The sequence below is a fragment of the Sceloporus occidentalis genome, unplaced genomic scaffold (assembly GCF_023333645.1).
Source record: "Sceloporus occidentalis isolate IW3139 unplaced genomic scaffold, rSceOcc1.0.p SCAF_83, whole genome shotgun sequence".
Classification (NCBI taxonomy): domain Eukaryota; kingdom Metazoa; phylum Chordata; class Lepidosauria; order Squamata; family Phrynosomatidae; genus Sceloporus; species Sceloporus occidentalis.
The window spans coordinates 495,001-519,390 of NW_028317063.1; the positions used below are offsets into that span (position 1 = coordinate 495,001).

A 24,390-nucleotide genomic window follows, 5' to 3' on the forward strand; every position below is an offset into this window, starting at 1 on the left:
TATATTTTAAAAGTTAATTGTATTAAATGGCAACTGGAGGTAAGTATGTTGTCTGGGGGCCGAATTAACAAATGTTATCGTATGCATTAACCCCTTCACTACCAGGATTTTTAGTACCATACATTTTTTTGCCATTTTTACCATGTATGGGTTTAATTAAGATACCCCTTATCCGGGTTTGATGAACCCACTGAACAAATAGAGCTTTTCATTTAAAACCATAATAAATGGAAAAAAATGATTGTAAGTGATGTATGTAAAAAAAACCTATAAAAATTTTATGTTATGTATGCAAGTGATGTCCCAGTGACATCACTGAGGTGGGAGTATCATTTTTTGTTTGTTTATTTATATTATTCTACATTTTTATTTATTTTTCATTAAACATTGTTTCTCACTCTCTTCCCTACGATCCCTGCCTGCACTGATCACACTGTGATCAGCAAACAAGACTGGCATTGCTGATTGCAATGCCTGTGATTGGCCAGCAGGGGGGCAATCGGATATCCTGATTTTTCCATTAGCTCTGGACTTTGTGCGAAGCGATCTTTATCACGTAGGTCTAAGAGAACACGTGGCAAACGTGTCTTGTTCTAATATTAATTACATTTATTTCCAAAGGAATTCCAAAGGCATGGACTGTAAAATTGGAGCTTACATAAAATTATGAGCAGAGATACCCAATCCTATCATCTTCTCATCCCATAGAGTATTTCACAAATAATTACCCCCCCCCGCAAACAGCCTTACAATTATTAAAAGTAACCCAAGATAATTCTCTGTCTTCTCGTCTTATTGCTTATGAAAAATATTTCCCTTTATACCGCAGACGTCTTTACGCTTTTATTCCTGCATGTATTAACCCCCCCCCCCGTATTAAAATAGAACACAGAAACCTTTTTACACGGATCAGGCTCGCTATTATAGAAGGGAATTTTTCCAGACGTGAGATGTGATTGTAATCGGAAGCTTCCCATCTGCTCATGTGGCAAATTCTCTTAGGGCTTTAAACCAGAATTCCAGTAAACCGATGCTTTGAAATAGTGATTTGTAGTTTTATAAGCCTATATATATAGTATATATATTTATACATAATTGTATATACAGTATGTTATATATATATATATATATATATATATATCAGTATATATATATATATATATCCAGGCTAGAACCAAGCCAAGGTAACCCTTTGGACTCCAGAGTGCTTGTTTAACATATATATGTGTGTATAAATATAAATATATATATATATTCCACCAGTCTTCTTCTTACAGGTTTTTAGGGCTGTGTGATGCAAAAGGAACGTGAAAATTGGATTTATATCAGATAACTTGTGATCAGGGAGAAGCTGCTTAAAATATTCAGTGATACATTTGGAATATAACAAGGAGCTGTGAATTTAGCTGTGATGGCAGCTCAGGAGCTGAGAACACAAAAGTTTTTGGCTTATATCTTGTCAATATTTCACATATAGACTTCCAAGTGTCTGATCTTAAGAGTCATCTAAATCATTTTAATCATATATATATATATATATATCATATATTTCAGTATTATTAGCTTTACTTTCCTTACGATGTCACACTGTGACATCATATGCAAATGAACTAACCCTACACAAATAATCAGCCTATGTTTGAATATCAAATCTCTTGTTGAAAGAACCTCTAAGCATCCCTTGGGTGAGGGATGATGGGACATGCAGTCTAAAATACCTAGAGGTCAAAACTTGCCCGTTTTGCTCTAAAACATTAGAAACACATGCGGCAATTGTCAGGGTTTGCCCCCAAATCAAAAGGTTTTGACCCCAATCTCGGGGTGAATGGACAGATTATCTGGGTCACCCAGCTGGTTCCTTTATATTCTACTGTAATTTAATGATATCTGAGTATCTCAATTGGTACTTTTCTGGATGCTATATCCCTGCTTGAATACAGGTGCCACCATTAGTCACTAAAATAATATGATGGCCTATTAAATGGCCAGTCCATACATAATATAATATCTCAGTGTTGGGTAATACAGAAAACGTATGCATTTTATGATAAACAAAGTCCATCCACCCCCAGTAACAATCGCCGTGTCCTCAGTAATGTGATTTTTCACATTTATCCCAATCCTTTTATTAAATTGAGGTTTGATTTATTGGCTATAATATCATGTTACCCCTCTGGCACCAGAAAAGCTGTACAATGAGGGCCGTGGTGTCCAGGGGGATTTCATATTTTGGATATTGTATTACAGTCTCTGTTAAATTAAGATTATGAGACATTCCGGGTATTCATTTATTTCCTTGTCGCTAGTAACATTTTATCTTTTTTTTAAATTGTTACGGATATGGAACTCATGGAACAAACGGCCGGAAGCGACCATGTCACTTATAACAATTATATCCAGTAATGGTAAATTATAGACGTTTTCTTGAAGTTTAAAAAAATATATATTTTAGGCAGTCCTTCTGTCCATTATCGTGTAACATATTTGGAATCAACGGGTAAATGATCAATAAAAGTGGTTTCAGATGTTTGGGTGTCGTAAGATTGCATCTCCTGAAGGAAAGACCTCAGAGGTCTTGAAAGCTTATTGACTCTTCACCGTACTCTTTGAGTATCTGGTCTATCTTATGGGAAATTCTATATTTCCAAATATAACAAAAGCAATTAAGTATCATGGCAAGTTGTTGAGTGGCCCATGACTCCGAGTTGACCTTGAGGGGACGCCCCAGGACACCACGGTGCACGAAGAATGTGGATTACCGTGTCTCCAGACAGCTTCTTAATGCATCATATAATCATATAGAGACTTTCTGGTTGTTAAACCAATCTCAAGGAGCATATTCTTTACTAAATAGAACCCTTTGCTGCCCTACTTCGTGAAAATGAACAGCGCTATTCCAGGTAATAAAAAAAAGGTTTTACATCAAACAAAATGGGTTATTTTGTTGTTAACGTAGAAGATGTAACATTGTTTTCCTGGAACGGAGAAAAACACAGATTTGTACAGATCTACTGACGGAGAGAATGGGACCCCTTTGCCAACCTGGAATAAATCAATATAAATAAGAGGGTTCCTGTTCTTATATAACACAGTGCACATCCACAATAACTGACTGCTCAGCAAGTTGACAAAATCATCTGTGGTGGTTGTCCTCTTGGCCAACTCCAATATGATGATTTTGGTAAACTAGATTTTTTAACCTGCAATTCCACATTCAGCCACTGGTGGAGCTATTCTGCAGCCAGATGTATACATAGCATGTCTACCCAGGCTGGATCTTCTCTGTGTTTATTCTTAGGGATTTCAGAGCACTTTTATTTGCTGATACTTTAATCTTTTGGTAAAGACTAAATGGCGCATGTGTTTTGGGGGCTTTATAATTGGGCAGTTCCTCCGGGCAAATCAGGGGCTTAAAGTTATCATTCACTTGTTATTGGTATTCAGCATAAACAAATAATTACAGCATGTATAAAATCGTACAAAAGTCCTTGGTGAATCTAGGAATATTTGGGAAATACATCAAACAACAGTTAACCAGCCCGACCTGATCTGGTTGCCCTATTTACATACTTTAAAAGGTTTTATCTTATTAACCCTTTTCAGAAAAGAAGTCCACCCTGTGAACATCCAGTCGCTGAACTCAAAATGTTTCTGTAGCTGGTGTCCAGCCGCTCCACCGCCAACTGTGGATAACTCTCATCTCTTGCTACCCTCAGGCAGCCACGGGGTAGGGTGAAAAACAGCAGAAGCCGGATGAGGTCCCATTCTGTATAATATCCTTTCTTCTGCTGTTATAAGCTACGCCAGATATGATTTACCGCATGTTTCCCATGGGATTTGGCTATTGTTTGATAGTAGGAAAAAGGCTTGTTGGCAAAACAATAATTCAGAATCCTAAAGTGACGGCAATATATTCTCAATTATGCAAAATAACATGAGACCGGTTCCTAGCCCCGAACAGCTCAGACGAACAGCCTCGTTAAACAAGATGCCGATAAATCATCTGTCGGAGAATCCTGTCTGCAACACCGGGTTCTTGCAGGTTCCTCCTTGAACTCCCATGCATCATGTTCCTGCCTTATAACACTGCTTTCCGCAGCTGAATGACATGTGGCGTCTATGAAACCTCATCGCGTGTCTAAAGTCAACTCTGATGCAGTGACGTCTTCCAACTCCGTGCCAAGCGTCTTCAATGGACGGCCAACAAATTCTATACAATGCGGCCAAACCGGCTGAGCTACTTGCAAAGCTTCTCTGAAGCTCCAGCTCTTCCAATGGACTCCATTGCTCTCTCGATTGAATATGAACTACCAGCTCTAATGTGGCAGATTTTTTTTAACAACGGATGATAAATATCAATTTCGCCCCAAAAAGATGTGAAAATACTAGTTCTATTTCACGTGAGTTACGCTTCATACTACTACCGCTCAACATCTCAAAGACACAAGGGAATGTGTTGTTGTCCAATCGAGTGACTCCTCACCATCAGACACTGATGCATCGGAAGTCCTCTGGTAGAGCATGGGTTAATTTAGTCGCTGGCGACTATAGAATTACTGCAGGCAGATGGGAAACACTGAAGGACTGACAAAAACATGGCGGTAACCTAGTCTCACTTGGGTCCCCGGCGTCAAATAAACCCTCCGTGAGAGCGGAACCTGGATACTTTGTAATTCATACACAAACAATATTTTATGAGGATAATATAGAGGTGCGGTGCGCTCCACCGTGACAGGCTGTGAAATATTGAGACGCGGTCTTGTTCCGTAGACTTTATGAAGCCCCTTGGGCAATCGCTCATACCCCAGGGGCCGGCCATGGAGGTCAATGCTCTGCAGGGATAATCCAGACACTGAATGCATGTAATTTATCTCAAGAACTTCCAACCCAGTCCAGACACTGACAGCCAAAGGCAGGAGCTGGGATATCACAGGAACGGCTACATGAGGATAAAGACATTTTTTGACGCACTCAAGCAAGGGGGTGATTAATTAGTGGGATCAATGAGAAGGTTTATATGCCAACCTTCAGTTGCCCCAAACTTTAGGCTATCACTAAAGGACCCATACACGATGATACAACAGGCTTTTAAAGGCTCCTTAAATTAATAGTGTCTGTTTCAATAAGACGCTGACCCCGCTGCCTCGTTCTCCCCGTAAAATAATCCTTACAAGCCAACCCGACAGAAGCCTTTTCCATTTCCCTGTTCATTAAACTCACATCGCTTATTCGTATCACTGCGGCAAAAAAAAAAAAAGCAAAGGGTCAAGGGCTTTGGCTTTAATGTGATTTTCTGACTGTAAGCTGTTCTGCCGAGAACTAGATAGAGATGTTCTTCTAACGCTTCTTCTATGATGACAGAGAGGTCGGAGGGCTATCTCTGAGACTCCTCATCTCTCACTTTTATTCCTTTAATCTCAGATAAGATTAATTTCCAGAAAGCTCCAAGGCAGTGAGTGATTAAGTCTATCTTCCTTTGTGGGTCTGGTTGTATCTTCTGCACGGCCGGCTCGTAGTCCTCGCTAAAATCTGTTCTTTTATTGTGTTAAATTAAGAATATAATCATATCAGACGGCCGGCCGCTCTTGCTGACGCATTCAAGATGCGATATCGGGGAGAATCAGTCTTAGGGCCGGTAAAAAGATTGAGTGTCGAGGTGATAAAACACCTACAGAATGGAGATACTGGGATTCACACCAAGTCGCAACATTCTGAAAGCTTCTCGAACTGTTTCAGTGGAATTTTTTTATTGTAACAAATGACTTTATCTAACAGGGTAACGTAATATTTTTGAAACCCAAAGTTTTAAACGAGGAATAAAAAATATATTAATAAAATATATTAAGTATTATCTAAGAAAAGGTCTAAAATTGTGGCTTTAAAAGGAAAGTCTAAAGGATGCCCACCAGGGCCAGAAGGGGGTGATTAGTTGGCCCTGGTGGACATCCTTTTGGAACATTCTGGTACCGGTAAGAATGCAGACCTACCATGGTCCAGACCTGATCTGACATGTACAGCTTTCTCGCAAGTTTAAAATCTCCATATAAGGACACTTTTATTTAAGGGGGTGGGGTCAGAGGTGTAGCTGGGGGAGGGGCTTTACCACAACTTTTTAACTTTTTACATAACTCTGTGGCGTATTGAAAGCACAATTTTGTACTTTATTTGCACAATTGATAAATACACTATATAGACAAAAGTATTGGGACACTTGGCCATTACACCAACAGGGACTTTGATGACATCACATTCTAAATATATAGACATTAATATGAAGTTGGTTCCCCCCTTTGCAGCTATAACAGCTTCTACTCTTCTGGGAAGACTTTCCACAAGATTTGGGACCTTTTATTGTTCAAAAATATTTAAAATCTGCATACGCATCATTCATACACTTTGCCTCATTCTTGACCTTCTCTCCCCTGTGTGACTCCTTTCGCTGCTCCATAAGACATTCTACATCTATCTAAGACAGGGGTGGGCAATTAATTTTCCCATGGGGCCACATGAGAAATTGGAATGGTTTTAGAGGGCCAGACCTCTACAAACTACAAACTCCGAAGCCTTGTCCATTTTGTTAACTTATGTGCTGTTTAATAAAGTTATTCAAGCCTACGTCATTGGTAGAGGTGCTTGAATAAGTAAGGCCTGAATAACTATTAGCACAGCACAGAAGTGAACAAAATGAACAAGGCTTCGGAGTGCATACCGTATTTTTCGCTCTATAAGACGCACCTGCTGATAAGACGCACCTAGATTTTAGAGGAGAAAAAAAAGGAAAAAATATTTTGAGCTAAAAAATGGGCTAAAATATTTATTACAATAACTGAATAAGCTATGAACACAGTAAGACACACGCAGTAAGACACACACACACGCAGTAAGACACACACAGACACAGTGAGACACACACAGACACAGTAAGACACACACAGACACAGTAAGACACACACAGACACAGTGAGACACACACAGACACAGTGAGACACACACAGACACAGTAAGACACACACAGACACAGTAAGACACACACAGACACAGTGAGACACACACAGACACAGTAAGACACACACAGACACAGTAAGACACACACAGACACAGTGAGACACACACAGACACAGTAAGACACACACAGACACAGTGAGACACACACAGACACAGTAAGACACACACAGACACAGTAAGACACACACAGACACAGTGAGACACACACAGACACAGTAAGACACACACAGACACAGTAAGACACACACAGACACAGTAAGATACACACACACAGTAAGACACACACACACACAAACACAGTAAGACACACACACACAGTAAGACCTCCCTCCCTAACCCCCCTTCTCAGTATCTCCCCTCTAACTCCCTAACCCCCCCTTCTCAGTATCTCCCCTCTAACTCCCTAACCCCCCCTTCTCAGGATCTCCCCCCCCGCCCCGGTCACTTACCTTAAACTCCTGTGTTGGAAGCGTGAGGCGTTTGTCTCGGGTGCCGGCGCTTCACTGCTGATCGCCGGCGTCTGACGTCATATGCCGGCGCCCAGCGTAAAGCGCCGGCACCTGAGACAAACGCTTCCAACACAGGAGTTTAAGGTAAGTGACCGGGGCGGGGGGGGGACACCGGACTCATTGGTGAGTCACCAGGACACTCTTTGCGGGCCGGTCCGAGCTATTCAGCGGGCCGGATGTGGCCCGCGGGCCGTGCTTTGCCCAGGTCTGATCTAAGACATTCTTTATACAACCAGAGACATCACGCCAACATTGCATTACTCCTTATACAGTTTAGGGGTATAATTTAACCCTGTCAGCCTGTGCTATGAATATCAGTAATACGGAGTAACTTTTTAATAGTTACTAAAAAGTAAACAAAACAAAAATAGAAACAAAAAATGAAAAATCTAAACATATCATTACAGGACTAGAAAGCTAGAAAAAAAAAACATTAAAAATCCTATTATAACCCAATTTAGCGGATTCCTAATGAACTGAGGCTCACAGATTAAAAATAGACTTTTTTAAATCGTTTTATTATTTCTTATTTTTCTGGTCCCATAGTAATATTTTTAGATTTTTTTTTTAGAGGCTAAACTACGTATTTCATGGCCGGACTGGTAATGACTAGGAGACCCTGGCACTTTAAGGCCGCTGGGGGCCAAATGATGTAAGTGCTGTCCCCCGGCTGGATACACGGGGCCACATGTACGTTTATATGTACGTATATATTCAGGCGGAGGCCTGCACTTTCAACCCCCCGATCTGCTGCCGGAGTCGGGCACTGTCGGCAGACACCCATAAAAGTGCTGCTTAAAACACACCAAAAATCAGATTTATTCACATTTTCATCATTTTTTTTCTTCTTTATCATACTATGTACTTGAATGGTTTAGTATTTATTACCTGTCCTTGTCCTTCAAAAATCCAAAAGAACTAATTTTTTTTTTATTTCCATAGCTTTCACCGACGCGTTTTATGGCAACGAGATAACCCTCCAGACTGCACTGCGTAAAATGAAAAAACCTTCGTTCGCCCCAAAATAAACTTAATTAAAGCTCGCCTGGCCCCGTTGTACGTTTTTCACCCGTATGCCGCGCGTCCGGATATACGCTAGCGCCCTTCCTTACGAGCGCTGTCTTCGTATAAATTGCTTTCCGTAATATATGCTAAATTTTGCAGAACACACTCGGCCAAATTCGAATAATCCCTCTTGGGATCTGACACGTAATTCCTACAGGTCCTACGGTACAGATTGAACAGTATTACCCCGGCAATAACACGCGGCTTCATTATCCTGCCTGCACACCGACACGGAACTCTGCAATTGTTATTACACTTTTTTTTTTATGGGCTGGAGGTGGAAATTGTTATTCCGAGGCTGAAATTATATCTGCTTGGCTGAATCAAAAAAAAAATAAAAAAATCTGGATCTGTCATTCATAAATCCCTGAATTAAAACCTGACACCATGCTGTCACCACTGCTTGCAAAACCACAGAAATAAATATATATATAATATAGTGAGCCGGACCCTCTATATCGGCTTCTCTTAGCCCGTCGGTTCTAGTTTCGTCAGACCCTTTGAATGTATGGATTGTAAGAAGCGCTGCGGAAATTGTTGGCGCCATGTAAATAAATGATACAAATAAATAATAATAATAATAATAATAATAACAATAATAAACTCCTAATAAACCATAATAATAAAAATAATACATTAATAATAAAATAATAAAAATGAAATCATAATAGTAATAATAATAAATTAATATTAAAAAAGAAGCATATAAAGGATACAGTCAAGGTGTAAATGCTGCCTACAGTTCTTTCAGCTCACACAACCGAAAGAGGAAAACAAACTTGTGCCAGTGACCCAAGATCCTCAAATTCTAGCAGCCCATGGTGCATTTGCCCCTCCGTTCACCCCTCTCCTGCCCCTGCCTGCATACCGACATATGTAAATGTGGTTGAGTGCGCAGCAGGGAAGATTAGAGAGAAGAGTTTTTTTTGTAGCCATTTTTTAGGCTGTGATTAGTCATCCTGAAAGACCCCGGAGAAGAAGAAAAGGGGATACTCACTGAAAGCGGCGACTGCCAGAACCAATGTGACGCCAATGGAAATCCAGGATACCCACAATGCCTTTTTCCTGTAGTCTTGTGCTTCGTGCGGCTTAAGTCGTGTGCTGCTCTCCAACAAACCTAACAACAAAACAAAAAGAGCCTCATAAGTAACGGACTATTGTACTAAACGGCATGCTATACAAATACATCCGGGGACGATACCAGACGCTCGCTTACTTAAAAACAGAGAAAATGGTTCCTTACAGTTAGAGCAGTAAAGATGTGGAATCCACTCCCCACAGATCCAATAGATTCCTTTACATACGGGCTTGCTTTTTAGCCAAGAGGAATTTTAAGGGATATAATGAGTATTAATGATGGGATTTCTTAGAGCTTGTTGATCCAGTTAGAAATCAGAGGCCACTTTGGAGTCCAGAAGGAATTTTTCCATTTTTGGCACCACTGGAAATGGATATAATGTGGGGGTTTTGGATCGACTGCGAGGTTGGACTTTTTCCCAACCTAAATTACTATATTAGGCACCTGTGGCCATATGTGTGATTGCAAGTTACCCAAATAGTTCCCTAGGGCTCAATTTCCATGATCCATACCAATTAGTTGCTATATTTTGGCTGGGAGTGATGGGAAGTATAATCCAACAGCAGCTGGCGGGATACAGATTGATCCGTACATATAAATTACAGTATGATAAGCAGGTAGACTATAAGGCGCTGTCACGTGTGAGATCCCAAGGACCAGGCGGTTAAGCCGACTTAATCATAAAAAATCTTAACCTTTAAAAGTGAAGACTTGATTTCGTGTCACCGGGGGCAGTTCTGAAACACTCTTGATAAACAATTCAGATGTGACCTTCGCTAACGCAATTCGAGGACTTACTTTGCAAAAGCACAATTCACGTGTTCTCGTACCACGTTATGCAGCTACCACAATGTACCAAAAGCTTTCCAGGGTAACCGCACAAAGCCCTGCTTGCACACAGGTGTGATTTCAACCTGCGTCAGTTCAGCGTTGTCCATTAGAAATGTTGGCAGGTACGTGATGATGTGATCCCTACGTTACTACATTTTAAGATTTATTTCAAAAGATGAATGCACAGGACATAAATAAGCCATTGGGGACATAAGCTCCCTGATTCTAGAATGTTAATGTCTCTGTTGCTATTAACCACTCGTTATGTATGTACATTTATCTATATGCAGTCAATGGTGGTGTCAACATCTGCATAGCTCCCAATCATCCCTCTTAAGCAGTGACAGTCCCTCTTTGGACCTCAAATCCCTCTGCCCCTCATTCTTTCCCTGATGCACTCAGAATGCTGAGTATGAGGGTATCACAGTGCTACAGCCCTAAAACTCACAATCATATATACAGCATTTATATATTTATTTATCTATCTATCTATCTATCTATCTGTCTATCTATAGATAGATAAATATAGATATATATATATATACTGTGTTTATATATCTATATATATCAGAAAATGCGTCATGGGAGCACAGCGCACAGGGTTTTCTGTCCCTGCGACAGACTAGTAATTTATGGAGAATCCTTTGTTTCTTGCTGTATCTCGGAAATCGGTTAACGTATAAAATAGAAATATTGATTTGGGATTAGACTACATTGTTTACTTGCTATGTTAAGTGTTTTTTTCCCTTCATAAGCAATTGTATAGAATATATATTTGTTAGCCTGTACTTTACATTAAAAAAAATACTAATCATCCATTTCCATGCAAGAATCAATTTAAACAAATCAATCAAATAATGCAATTAAACAACCTGTATATCAACATGAATTTTATTTAATTTTGAAATATATTTAAGGTCATGTTCCTTTTAATGGCATAACCTTTCTGGCCTTAGTAAATATATATATTTTTTTTTATTATTATTATTTTTTTAAAATATATATATATATATATATATATATATATATATATATATATATATACTGAACTTAACACTTTCAGTGCCAGAGGTCGGTATGAAGCACATTGTTCTGGCATGGAAAAGGTTAAACATTTTAGTAGTAGTTACTGTTGGCCAAGATAACAAAGAGCAAGACCGGTTCTTGATCAAATACATATTTTTTTGTCCATGTTCTGTAATTGTGAAAATAGATTTCTCAATCAGCCCCATTTATAATAGAAAAGAATGCCTAAAATAGTCTCGGTTTTCCGCCTCCTCCACCCATCTGTGTCTGTCACTTTCTATTACTGCCTTCCTATGATATCCTATTTTTATCCATATCTGCAGATCCTTGCGGTGTTGTGTAGGGTCGGTGGGAACGTGGCGGCGGACCGTATGGGTGCTGGACCCGTTTAGCTTACTGGCCAGCTGGCCTGGGTGCGGAAATGGGCCCATAATTCTGCTTTGTTCTTCCCCGTTTTAATCCTTTGTAAAACCTGAATTAAATCCCTGAACTGGGAGGGGAATCTGGACCAACCAGTTAGAATCGATAACTCTACTTAGGGAAAAGAATGGTGGCAAAATTAACGGCGCATCAAGGGTTAAATACTGATAAAATGCATGTTAAAGTGACAGTGTTTCCATTAATAAACTAGCACCGAAGCACACAGAGAGACGTCATGAATTTAATATCCTAACAAAAGAATGGTATTGCCTGTTTATAAATAAATAGAAATAAACATAAACAGAATCATTCAATAGCCTAAAACAATCTGAAAAATGCAATCTAAAATCTGATCCTGATGGACTGAAAAAGGGCTTTTTATTCCACAAATATTTTAAACTCGCACAATAGAGTTGACATTAAATATAATGCACTTAAAAAACAATATTAACTAGAACTTGAGTTAAACCGGACCAGGAAACAAATGCCTTTCTAGGTAATTATTAATTCTTTTTTTTGTTATTATTATTATTGCTTAGGTTAAGGATATATTTTTTATTAGAAACGTATCGAATTGTATTTATGCACTGTTTGTTGTTTTAATATATATTATATTTTTTATTGTTAGGAACATTAGATCATTAGCCCTTTCTATCAATAAGTCTATCCCTACATTAATAATATGATATATTAAGATTCTTTTTTCCTCCCCACATTACTAAGATGCCTTGTTACCTCCTCTCTGTAACATTTAATGCCTGTGCTTTGATTGCATGGTTTCCAGACCTGATTCTTCTTTTTAAATTATTCATCTTGCCCTTGAAGGCTCCGAATGGCTGCTGCCCCTGTGGCTGTTTAGTGCCTGGAGTCTGGCATATGGGCCAGAAGGATTTGCCCATGCCTGGCACAGGGTTTGGCCAATGTACAATGCTAAAAAGGCACTTCAGAGTTAGGTTATCAGTATCACTAGGGGTGGTGCATGGTCCTGTACAATGACTGTGGATCTGTATATAGTGCACAGTAATGGAAGTGTGTATGGCAGGTGGTTTGCTGTAAGATTCTATATTCTAGAAATTGTATTATTTGATTAAATTACATCTTCTGCTGAGATTAAGAAGGACAAAGAGAACATTGAAGAAAGGAAAGGAGAGATCAATAGCTCTCAGTACATGCTCAGGAACTGTACCAATTCAAAACTCAGCAAATTATTATGTTTCTCAGTTTAAAAAGCCATTAACTTGTGATTCTGAATGGAAGATCTTCTTCATATATTTTTTATTTGTTATAGAAATGTATTTATTGGGTCTCTCTGTCCATACTGTCTATATCTGGAGTGAATGATACATTAAACCTAGAATTCTATATCATCTATAGGTCTGCCTCTGACAGTAACTGATCAATAGATCCTTATTCTGTCTCTCAGTACTGATCCCTGAGACATTTCCATCTTTTTGTACAGGACTATGTTGTTTTTTTTAATCAATTCCATCAATTTTGAGGTTGTTCTATTCTTTTCAAACTCTTCACAATTTAAATGCCATGGGGTACCTGGTCAGTTACACTTTTGTTCATTTGCATTTATTTATATTGCAATAAAAGTTCCAAGAGAAACTAACATTAAGTGATCTATCACAGGTGGTCCGACTGCCCTTTACCACGACTGCCAAGCGTGGCTGAGTGTGATGGGAGTTCAGGTCCCCTGGAAATGCAAAAGTTGCCTATTTCTAGAACAATGCACGCAATCATATTGTAGCAAATGGAAGTCTAGGGCACTATACCACCCAGCTAGTAATGAAAGGGTAAACTGCCAACGGGAGACCCCCCTTTCCTATGCTGTCTTTTGGGGTCCCTACAACCTAAGCTGGCTGTTAGTAAGTTACAGAAACTCACCCACCTCTGTTCTCCACCACATCACTGAATTGGGCACTTTCACTGATTCTCATCTGCTGCTCCTGGTCCATGTGGATGGTGTGTGGCCCCTGGCCCCTGTGTGCAGCCTGGTCTGGGTGGGTTGGCAGTGTCTGCCCGTTGCAGGAAGGTTGTACAATGCTAGGGTCCGGGACATGAGACAGCTCTGTGCCAAAGGGGTCCATCCTGATGAAGGAGAGGAGGAATGTGGCACCCAGGCGATATGTCCTCTCAGCAGACACTGTGAAAACACACTGGATGTGTATCAGGATCCTACTGTCTTCAATGCAGTCTCATGACAGCCAGGGAGAGCTGCAGCCAAGCAGGGAGAGCTGCAGCCAAGCAGGGAGAGGACAGTAACACACAAGGTCTAATCAAATGCTGAGCTCCTGCCTCCCACATCCCAGCCTCTGCTCAATGCAGGAGATGCAAGAGATGCATCAGCACCCCCAGGACCAGGAGGTGGCTGGCACACTGCAATCAGATGCCCCATTCCTGGCTTTGCCCCCACATATGGATTCCACTGCTCCCTGTGTTAACCCTTTCCCAGCCAGGCATCACAAAGAGCCCTCTCCTTAATACTTAAGCTGAGAGCTTTCATCACCTTAAAAACATCATTTTGAGCTTTGGCGATGCATTGGGTGAAGGCAGCGTCATTTTTAAATGCCAGGGCTGACTCTTGGCTATTTAGAGGACATAGAGGAGATTGCACAGATGGATCCGCGTATAGGTCATGAGTCAGTAATGATAAGGGGAATGCACCCAGGAGAACAAGCAAATGGTTAAATATATCAAGATACAATGTATCAGACGTTATCTATCACTATAACACTGTGACTTATTACCAAATACATTTTAGGAAAACTAATAGTTCTGATTTACTATACCAAACATAGTTTCAAAACCAAAGCAAAACAAATGATACACATCAGTGCGATGTACAAAAGTATTTTTCTCATTTTTGCCCCAATAAATTCCCTTTATCTGCAGACCTGGAGGCGCCATTTTTGTCAGTCATGTGATGTTTTGGGTGACGCTTCTGGCTCAAACACCACACTGAGCTGATGCTTTATGGCGATGCTAATGAAGTCCGTTCCTCCACAGACCTTCATTACTCAGAAAGTCCGGCTGGGTGATCAATACGGAGCCATTCTATTGTTTACCACAGACAGGATGGTAGGGAGTCGTGGGCTTATTGAGTAGAATGGGCTCAGATAACAGAGCCGTTTAAGTCGCTCATACATAGATAAACAGCCAGCAGCCCCACTAAATGCTGCTTGAACTGGCAGAGGAAGCAGAATACCAGGTATTAAACCCGCAAGAAAAAAAGGCACAGAAATAATCTTTCTTCAATGAAAACGCAAGTGCTTTTATATCCACAAAGAGTATTGACCGTTTAATGCAGAGTCAGGACACTCTAGCATGTTGCACACGATATATTGCATCTTCATTGGGCAACAAAGGGTTACATGTTATGTTTTTGTAACACCAATTTTATTGTGGCCTAAATCTATAAAAAAAAAACAACAACTAGGTTAGTATTTAATCCGGGAGGTAATCCCGAAGATATACCGTCCTCTTTACTAATATGGTATTTGAAGGAAGCCAACAGGCTGGAGGATTTTCATTCTCAGATGAACAGCTGGATGGATAAATACCATCTCTGCCTGCACTGCTCACTTCATCCCAGAACTACCCCGGCCAGGGGTAAAAATTCTCATTTCCAAATACATCGCTGCACATGGGGTAGAATCTGAAAAGTTTCCTAGCCGATCGTATTATTTTTTTATACTGAATGATCATTTATAAAAACAGGCAGTTTGGATACAGACCGGTGAAAACCCAGAATCTGCTCAAACCCCCCGGGGATTTTAATTGGGACTTCCGAAAAGGTCTAATGACCCACTTTATCAGAACTTTAATATGCATCCACTAAACAGTAGAATAAAATAACTTACTTTTAGGAGAAGCTGCAGCTCCAGAGCTGCAGTGTAATGCCTCCTCCATGGTCAAATGTTCGCAAAAACTGATTGGCTGCTGGAAGGGTTCTGAAGAACACAAGACAAGAATCTGGAGGGTGGGGAAAGAGAAAAAAGGCATTTGGGGGATTCAGCAAAGGGTACCATAGTGATATATAAAGGGACCACTCAGTATTAAAGTGAATATGATGGCAAGAGTGTCCCTTTAACACCGAGCCCCTCACTATCCAGAGACCACAATACATTCAGTGGTTGAATTATCGCTTTGTGGAAGGAAAATGTATATCACAGTGGGAAACCGAGTAGACTGGCAGTGTAGTGCGGCGCCTATAGAGTTAAGTTTTCGGATCTGACCGTTGGCTCATATGCTGCATTTATCAAGATCTCCCTATAACCGAAGCAACAATCGCAAAGTTTAGGTTTTAGCTTTTTCAGTTAAACTAGTTTTATCTAATTCTAAGCAAATGCGTTCTTATTGCTGATTGGCTTATAGATAGCTGATCCCTTAATTATTGGATACATTGTATTTATATTGTATTACATATTTTATATATTATACATATATATATATATATATATATATATATATATATATATTATAAATATTATGTATACCTGATATCAAGCTACTTGTAGTTGTAAATAATTACTTATACAATTTGACTTTTTTCGCCCAATTTGTCTCAATGTGGAACAGTACGAAACGCAGGCTCAGAATAGAATTTGGACTAAAAATAGAAGCGATGAACTATTCTTTCTCTTTTAATAAAAAAGAACTGGTGCATTTGGAGCTTACATCATAAATTAACATTCATTTATTAATAACTACCTATAATATTCACCAATCAGTTTGTCGATTAGTGCAATTGTTTTGGAGATATTTACTTTAAAAGTTAACTTATGGAAGCTGGAAGTGGCAGCCTGTGGCAGGATCAGTATTATCTCATCAATTTCCTGCTTCAAAGTTCTTTCCCATCTCCTTTCCCTCCCCTTTGCAAAGGCCCCGCGTTACTCAAACAGCAACTTAGTAATACAGAAGACATAAGTTAATGGGGAGGAATAATCATGCACTTACTTGGATCACAGCTTCCAAAACAAAAAACAAAGTGTCATTTAATAGAGGCATTTAGACTATTCATTATTGTCAAGTTTAGTAACACTAAAATATAAATATGTTTATATATACGGTATATATATATATATTATTTTTTTGTTTGTTTTATATATATTATAATAATAATAATATTACTATAATATTATTATTATTTATATATTTCATATATATGTATTATATATAATATATTTATATACATATACATATATAATAGAAAATAAGTATTCCTTATACCTATTATTCTATAAAAAGTTCTATTTGAATTTTCAGCTAAATAATGCGCTCATTATTTCTGAAGGGGGCAGCCGTCGTGGTTCTTCCATGTTGCTTCACTTATTAAGTATAGGCTTTAAAATATTGATAATCTTATGCCTTATTTTAATGCTTCAAACCCCTCTTTCAAGCACTAATTCATCTTCCAGCTTGTTTTCTGCCCCCGGCTTCCCTCTATTAAAAACATCAAAGTGAGATCACATCATCTCCGCAGGAGACAGTCACCCCTTTAATACTCAGGGGCATCCGTACAGTCAGACCCCCCGCGTGAATGTGTGGAATCATTGGTCCACGAAGAAGGAAGACATCTGCAGCTGCAGGGCTGCAGCTTCTAACGCAGGTAAGGGTTTGTTTTGTTTTTTTTATAAAATTAATAACATTAATAAAGAATGTTGTATGTAAGCTGTATGGAAGAAGTGGTGGAAATCACCCCCTTGATTGCCCTCATGTGACATTCATGCCCAACTTGGGCCACAGAGATACCAATAAACCCATTTAGAGCTCCAATCCTCCCGTACAAACGCTTTGAATTACATATCAACAGACCATAAAATCTATCTTCTTCTTCTTCTATCTCTTCTTCTTCTTCGTTTAAAAAGAGTCAGCCGTCTTCTCCCAAAGGCTGTTTGAGAAAGAGACATTGGTGTTAAATTCTATTTCTTGAGACGGCCAAAAGGACGCCAGGGACTCCCTCCTGTCTAGGTCTCCAGTAAAAAAAGAGACAGAAAAAGTAGAAGGTTACTATGGTAACCAGAATATATAGTACAGTAGGGAACCGTTATTTAACAAAAGGGGTTCTTAGTTATCTTTTTTCCCTTAATTTTTCTCTTTTGTAAATTGGAATAATGCTAACTCGTTACCAGGCGGTATATTTACGATGTCAGTGTCCAGGTAGGTGATTTGGCCCCACCAAGGTTCTTCCCACCCCCAAACCCCTTTCGAGTCCTAGACGTTTCCCTTTTTACCTCTTGTATACGAGTTGAGCTTACATTAAAAATCGATGGAAGTTCAACTTGCATACTTAAGTATGCTGCCTGCTTCAGTAGAAAAATGAGTGCATGAATGTATAGTATATGCATGCGCAGAGCGGAGTCCACGCAGAATGGTCTCTATTGGGCTTAATAGTTCCTTTCGATAATTGTCTTTGCCGGGTTGGGGGAATCAGCGACCCCATGGGCAATCAAAGTGTTAAAAGCCAAATTACTTTTAGCAGCACATTGAGTGTTATCGCTGGTAACATCAATGAACACCTTGTACAGATACACCCTTTATATATATATATATATATATATATTACAGCCAAATTACAGAGAGGACATATTAAGGGGTAGAACACTGTTTAGGAGCGGGGTCAACAATCCCTGGACCCACATCTACCATGACTCCCATAATGCTCAGCCAAACGCATACCTTCCCCGCATTTTATGCGAGAGACTAATGCCCCTGTTGCAGTACCACATTTGGCCACATGGGGGTCAGGAATTTATTTCTGTTTATTTAGCCATTCTTTGGGATGCTGGAGGTGCCCTACAGTACCCTCGTGGCCTTTACTTGCCCCTCTTGCCTGTGTCCTGCTAATTTTTAACATGTTGGCCACATTCCTCGACTCGTTACTGTAAACCGACTGCTTATGTGGTCAAAGGTGACGCTGACAATGTGCCATCCCCATTAGGAGGAGGGCGAGGAATGCTGTCTCCATTGTGAACGTGTGGCTCCGTTTTTATAGGCAAATAGTCTGTTTACCTCTTTTAGTCTAATTGCGATTACTAATTACTAATTAAATGAGCAGTTGTGTTGAGGGACACTCCAGCGTCCCAGACAGCCTCCTGAGCAAAGGATGAATGTTATTTTTTGTGTATTTTTTATACCTGCCTATAATATATAAAAAAGTGCCTTTAGGAGAAGCTGCAGCTCCAGAGCTTTATCGGGATGTGTTGTAGTGGAGGTCTGTTTGCACTATTATTTTTTTAAATGCCTTATTTACATAAAAGACAATTTATTGACCATGAAAAGCCCCCCAGCCACCCCTCATAGGGTAACAATGTATCCAGCGGCGCCGCAGTGAAGGTAAGTGTTGGCCATTTATGTGACCCAAACATTACACACATACAGAGATACGCGAGGTTGGAGGAACAATCACCTGGAATCTGCAGTCGGGAGTGAAGGTTTCCTTGCGCTGAATATAATATAAGGTGGGCATCATTTTAAAGCCTCATTTGGCCCGGGTCATGATTGGTCGCAGCTGAGCTGGGCCAAACCCTTCCTTTCAAGTAACATTCTGGTCCCATTGAGCGTCCATAAAACGTACGCAAGAACTTTCCAGAATCTGAAGGCCAATTAAGCTTGGCTCGCATACAGCTTGATGAGCCGAGCCAGCGGACTGGTTTTTGCCCCAGCACGGCTTGTGCTCAGATCTTGGCCAGAAAGTCCACCTTCAGAGGGCACCACGACGTGACATCATCTCCAACGGCTGCTAATTCTAGAAATAATTATGAAGGAACTGATACAAAAAGGGACTAAATGAGTAAAATGACTTATCTGCTATTAATTGATGGATTGATTGATGTGTTGCACGCACTCTTGGCTAGATAGATAGACAGACAGATCTCTGGATAGATAGATAGATGATAGATAGATAGATAGATAGATAGATAGATAGATAGATAGATAGATAGATAGATAGATAGACAGACAGACAGACCTCTGGATAGATAGATAGATAGATAGATAGATAGATAGATAGATAGATAGATAGATAGACAGACAGACAGACAGACAGACAGACCTCTGGATAGATAGATAGATAGATAGATAGATAGATAGATAGATAGATAGATAGATAGATAGATAGATAGATAGATAGACAGACAGACAGACAGACAGACAGATCTCTGGATAGATAGATAGATAGATAGATAGATAGATAGATAGATAGATAGATAGATAGATAGATAGATAGATAGATAGATAGACAGACAGACAGACAGACAGACAGATCGATCTCTGGATAGATAGATAGATAGATAGATAGATAGATAGAGAGAGAGAGAGAGAGAGAGACAGACAGACAGACAGACAGACAGATAGATAGATAGATAGATAGATAGATCTCTGGATAGATAGATAGATAGATAGATAGATAGAGAGATAGATAATAGATAGACAGACAGATAGATAGATAGATAGATAGATAGATAGATAGATAATAAATAGATAGATAAATAGATAGATATTTTCGCGGCTGCAGTGCATAATGAGGCAGATAATCTCACCCCGGCGCTCACAGACACCTTCCTAATAAAAGAAAGCGCTTACGTGGTGATAAGTATCAGATTTCAGCGAGCGCGGGGCTAATGAGCGCCAAGCCATATGGGTCCAACGGCGCAAACGTAACGCTGAGAAAACACTCGGCACTCCATGGGGCGGATATTCACACGATTCGGCTCCAATTGGGGTTCCAAAGAGTTAACCCTTTGAAGACATCAAAGGCGGGAGTTCTCGTGTTTTTGGGATACATGTGATATTGGAGACCACCACTAGACCTGCCACCCGTGGCATAGTTGGCCTGAAGACACCGCTGGTTACATGTTTGGTAAAGGACTGCTGTGATAAATGCGAGTATTTCATAGCTTTCTCCACTATAATCAAGAATACGGTCTCCATAGCGCAGACCCTGATATACTCCGTGTAACCTATATAATATATAGGGTAGCGCTAGCGGCGTTGTCACCTGTACATGACATGGAAGTTTTCCCAGCGAGCTCCTGCTCCTCGGCACGTACAAGAAACAGGCATTCTTCACATCTAAAGAAGAAAAAAAAACTTGAGGATCTCAAATTAAACGTCAATATTTACTCGGGAGCCATCCCAACACTCAGCGCCTTTTGTGTAAAGAGACCCGTCGGCTGTCTGAGACGGACTCTGAGCGTCCAGCGGCCGTATTCCCACCCTGTGTCCATTCTACATACGGGATAGAAAAATATCTATTTCCCCCCGACGTCTATAACCAGCACAACGAGCAGCTGGCGTTCGGTCGTCTGTCGTCGTGGTTTGAGCCGTGAAAGCGGGGTCTTGCTAAGATTGTAGAAAAACTAAAAAAAGACACAAAGTTCTGGTCGGTTTTGAGAGCTGTGATGCGCCACGGGGTTCAGGCTGCGTGTTTTTAGATTTAAAAAAAAACATGGAATTCAACAGCAGATCGGCCCTATTCGGCCCCCATCTAGTTGCCCATTTCTCTTGCTGTAAAGACTCAAACCTTAATAATTCAGGAGCCGTATGTCTATCCCATGCGTGTTTACATTCCCTCACTGTATTACCCTCTACCACTTCTGCTGGGAGGCTGTTCCACTTATCCACCACCCACTCAGTACAGTAAAACTTCCTTCCATTGCATCTCTGCCTCTGACCTTCACTTCTTCTAACATTTTCCAGGCTGTATTTTATTAGGGGCTTCCTTATGTACACTTTTTACGGCGGGTTACTCTAACCGGCTTGGCTTGTTGCTTGGGCTCCATTAATTAAAGCCCCTTATATCCTATTCTATATATTAATATATATTAAACATTTTGGAATGTAGGCCAATTTTAGCACAATATTAAAGGAAGCATAAAAAGCGATGCCTACAGAGGCGCCCCGAATCTCCTATAAATAAACTCTAATTATAATTCTTTCGGGGCAAAAATATTTAAAATTTTCTAGTTGGAATCAGCAAATACGGAGCAAGCGTGATTTACGGACACTTCCTCGGGTGAAATAAAACTGATATTGTGATTCTGAGCTTCTCCTCCATTTAATTAAAACCAGCATGTCTTGGGATCGGTGCCGGTGAGGGGGTCGTTAATTAATCGTCTTTAGAATCTGAGAACTTCTCGAGTATCCTGAGCCTAATTAAACGCTTTGAAAAGGTTAATTTCATTTCGGGTGAATTTAACGTCAGTTAAAACGTCAGTCCTTCGTTTTACTTATTTATTTATTTTTTGGAAAAAAGTCTCGATGAAGGATTTAAGTGACCTTTATGGATTTTGATTAAAGCGATGACATATTAAAAACGCAAAGTGATTCTTGCTATTTGCACTACGATTATAAAAGCCATTAGCGAGGTTTCATTAAAAAAGGGTCATTGTACATTTAATTCTATTTGTTTAATATATATATATAATATATAATATATATATATATATATATATATATATATACATATATACAGAGAGAGAGAGAGAGAGGCTACTCTAATAAAGCATCCAAAAAGTTTGATGTCATCACCTCTCATAGCTGATGTCATAGCTTTAGGTGATTATGGGAATTCTATTTTATCTCATAGTATTTTACTTATTAATTATTTAATCAACTTCCTGTCCTGAAGTTCTGTCCCTTCTCCAACCTCAGGAGCCAATCAACAACAATCAGCAACTTTACGATCAGAGATAACTTTATGGGGGGGGGTTAATCATGTAGATCCTGAGAACAGGAGGTTTAGATGGCTTTTCTTACTATATATACACATAAGGTGGGTTTTGAAAGCATTCATATCGCTTGCTTTAACCACTAAACACCATTAATATACATTTTTAGCATTTAATTCCGCGGTACCACTGTAATGTATCGCGGGCCCTGGGCGCATTTTGTGTCCACTGTGTTCATTTGATAAAGTTATGCTTTCATGATTGTGTTACTTTTTTTTTTTAATCAATTTAGGGAGTTTTAGCTTGAACGTCATATTTTTGGGGTACAAAAAAAAAATGGGGAAAACCCAATCTCTTTCTCAAACACACACAGTCTAAACACATTTTATGTAAAACAAGCAGAAATTTGGTGAAACGTAAGTAAAAATAATATGCTTCGAAATGGGCGGGGGATTGTTAAATGTGGGTGGGGCATGGATATTAGTTGGTGTGGCTTTATCTTAGCCCCGCCTTTCCTTTAGTGACCCTTTAATGCCCAGGAGGTGCTAATGTTTAGGCAAAGGTCTATAAATATTTTTTTGGCTTTTGTACCAGAGTTTTCTTACAAATAGGAAAGAAAGTTCGTATGATGCAAGAACGCCACTTAACATTTAATGACTACAAAGGGGCTAAATCCATTAGCTCTTGGACCGTCGCCCACGTTTTAAGTCCGAAACAATATTTGCTGTGTTCTCCTTTCTCAAAGGCTCTTCGGTAATATTAGTCTGAACTAAAAACAACACGAGAAAGTAAAACAACACGGAAATCTGAGCCAAAATGCTGACTCGGCGAGACAGACCTGGCGTGGCCAGTAAGATGCAATCCAGCTTCTGCTGAAGAATCCACTCCTATGATCCTCAGCTCGCTTCTGGCTTCACACGTAATGCTGAACGCTGTAACCCCAAAAAGAGCTCGAGAGCTGGGAGCCATAGGGTTTATTAACTAAATGGGCTGATCATTTGTATTTTAATAGTTAAATGGTAACTGCTGGAAGGCCATTCCACGCAACTACTACCACCAATACTGCTGCCCACACAAAAAAAGTTCAGAAGCCGATCTCCTGTTATATCCATGTAAGAAATAACTGGATCTTGTCATCTAAAACATAAACCTGTTAATGCCGTTTACTGGTTTGTTTGGAGGAAGTAGACCTGGCAGTAAATCTCGGAATAAGTTTGGGAACCAGATCTATCGTAACCAAGGAGATTGATAAATACCGGGGGAATTCAACCCCCTCCCTAAGTTTTTTCCTAGTAGAGGTGGCCCAAATGTACCCTTAATTTGCCCCAACCATTCTAACCCCAACTGTGTGCTCCCCACAGGGAAGGAAAAAAAACAATATAAAAAAAAATCCCTAAAAAAAAAACATTTCTCATCGCTCCATCTGCTCAGAGAGACAAAAAGTAACTAAAATCCCGAAAACCCTACGTAGCGATACATCTTTTTGTGAGCCCAATAAAAAGTATCAACCTCGACTAAAGACTCCATTGGCCAAAAAGTTAAAAGTTAACTTGGTTTTGCAATCGATACAAAGAGTTCTAGAGGCAGAATTTTACCCCCGGAAACCCTGCATTCTCCGCTTTTTATCATGAAGATGTATTTCTATTCTGAAACATACAGATTAAATTGAAATGTTTTTTTGCAAAGGGTTTTGCTGGCCAAGAGAGAGAATTCTATGATCTCCCCGTCGAGTCTCCTTAAAGTGTGAAATATCACGGGGTCTTATTTTACGCGCACGGTA

At 39.8% G+C, this 24,390-nt stretch overlaps 1 protein-coding gene across 1 annotated transcript in view; it reads right to left on the reverse strand.

The window, feature by feature from the left end:
- Nucleotides 1-14,027, reverse strand: part of LOC149285159 (transmembrane protein 163-like) — a 42,122-nt gene extending 28,095 nt beyond the window's left edge. The window contains exons 1-2 of the mRNA XM_089495762.1: nucleotides 13,829-14,027; nucleotides 9,577-9,696 (exon numbers count right to left, since the gene is read on the reverse strand). Coding sequence (XP_089351888.1) covers nucleotides 9,577-9,696; nucleotides 13,829-14,027 — 319 coding nt within the window. The remainder of the gene's footprint in view (nucleotides 1-9,576; nucleotides 9,697-13,828) is intronic.
- Between the last annotated feature and the right edge of the window lie 10,363 nt (nucleotides 14,028-24,390).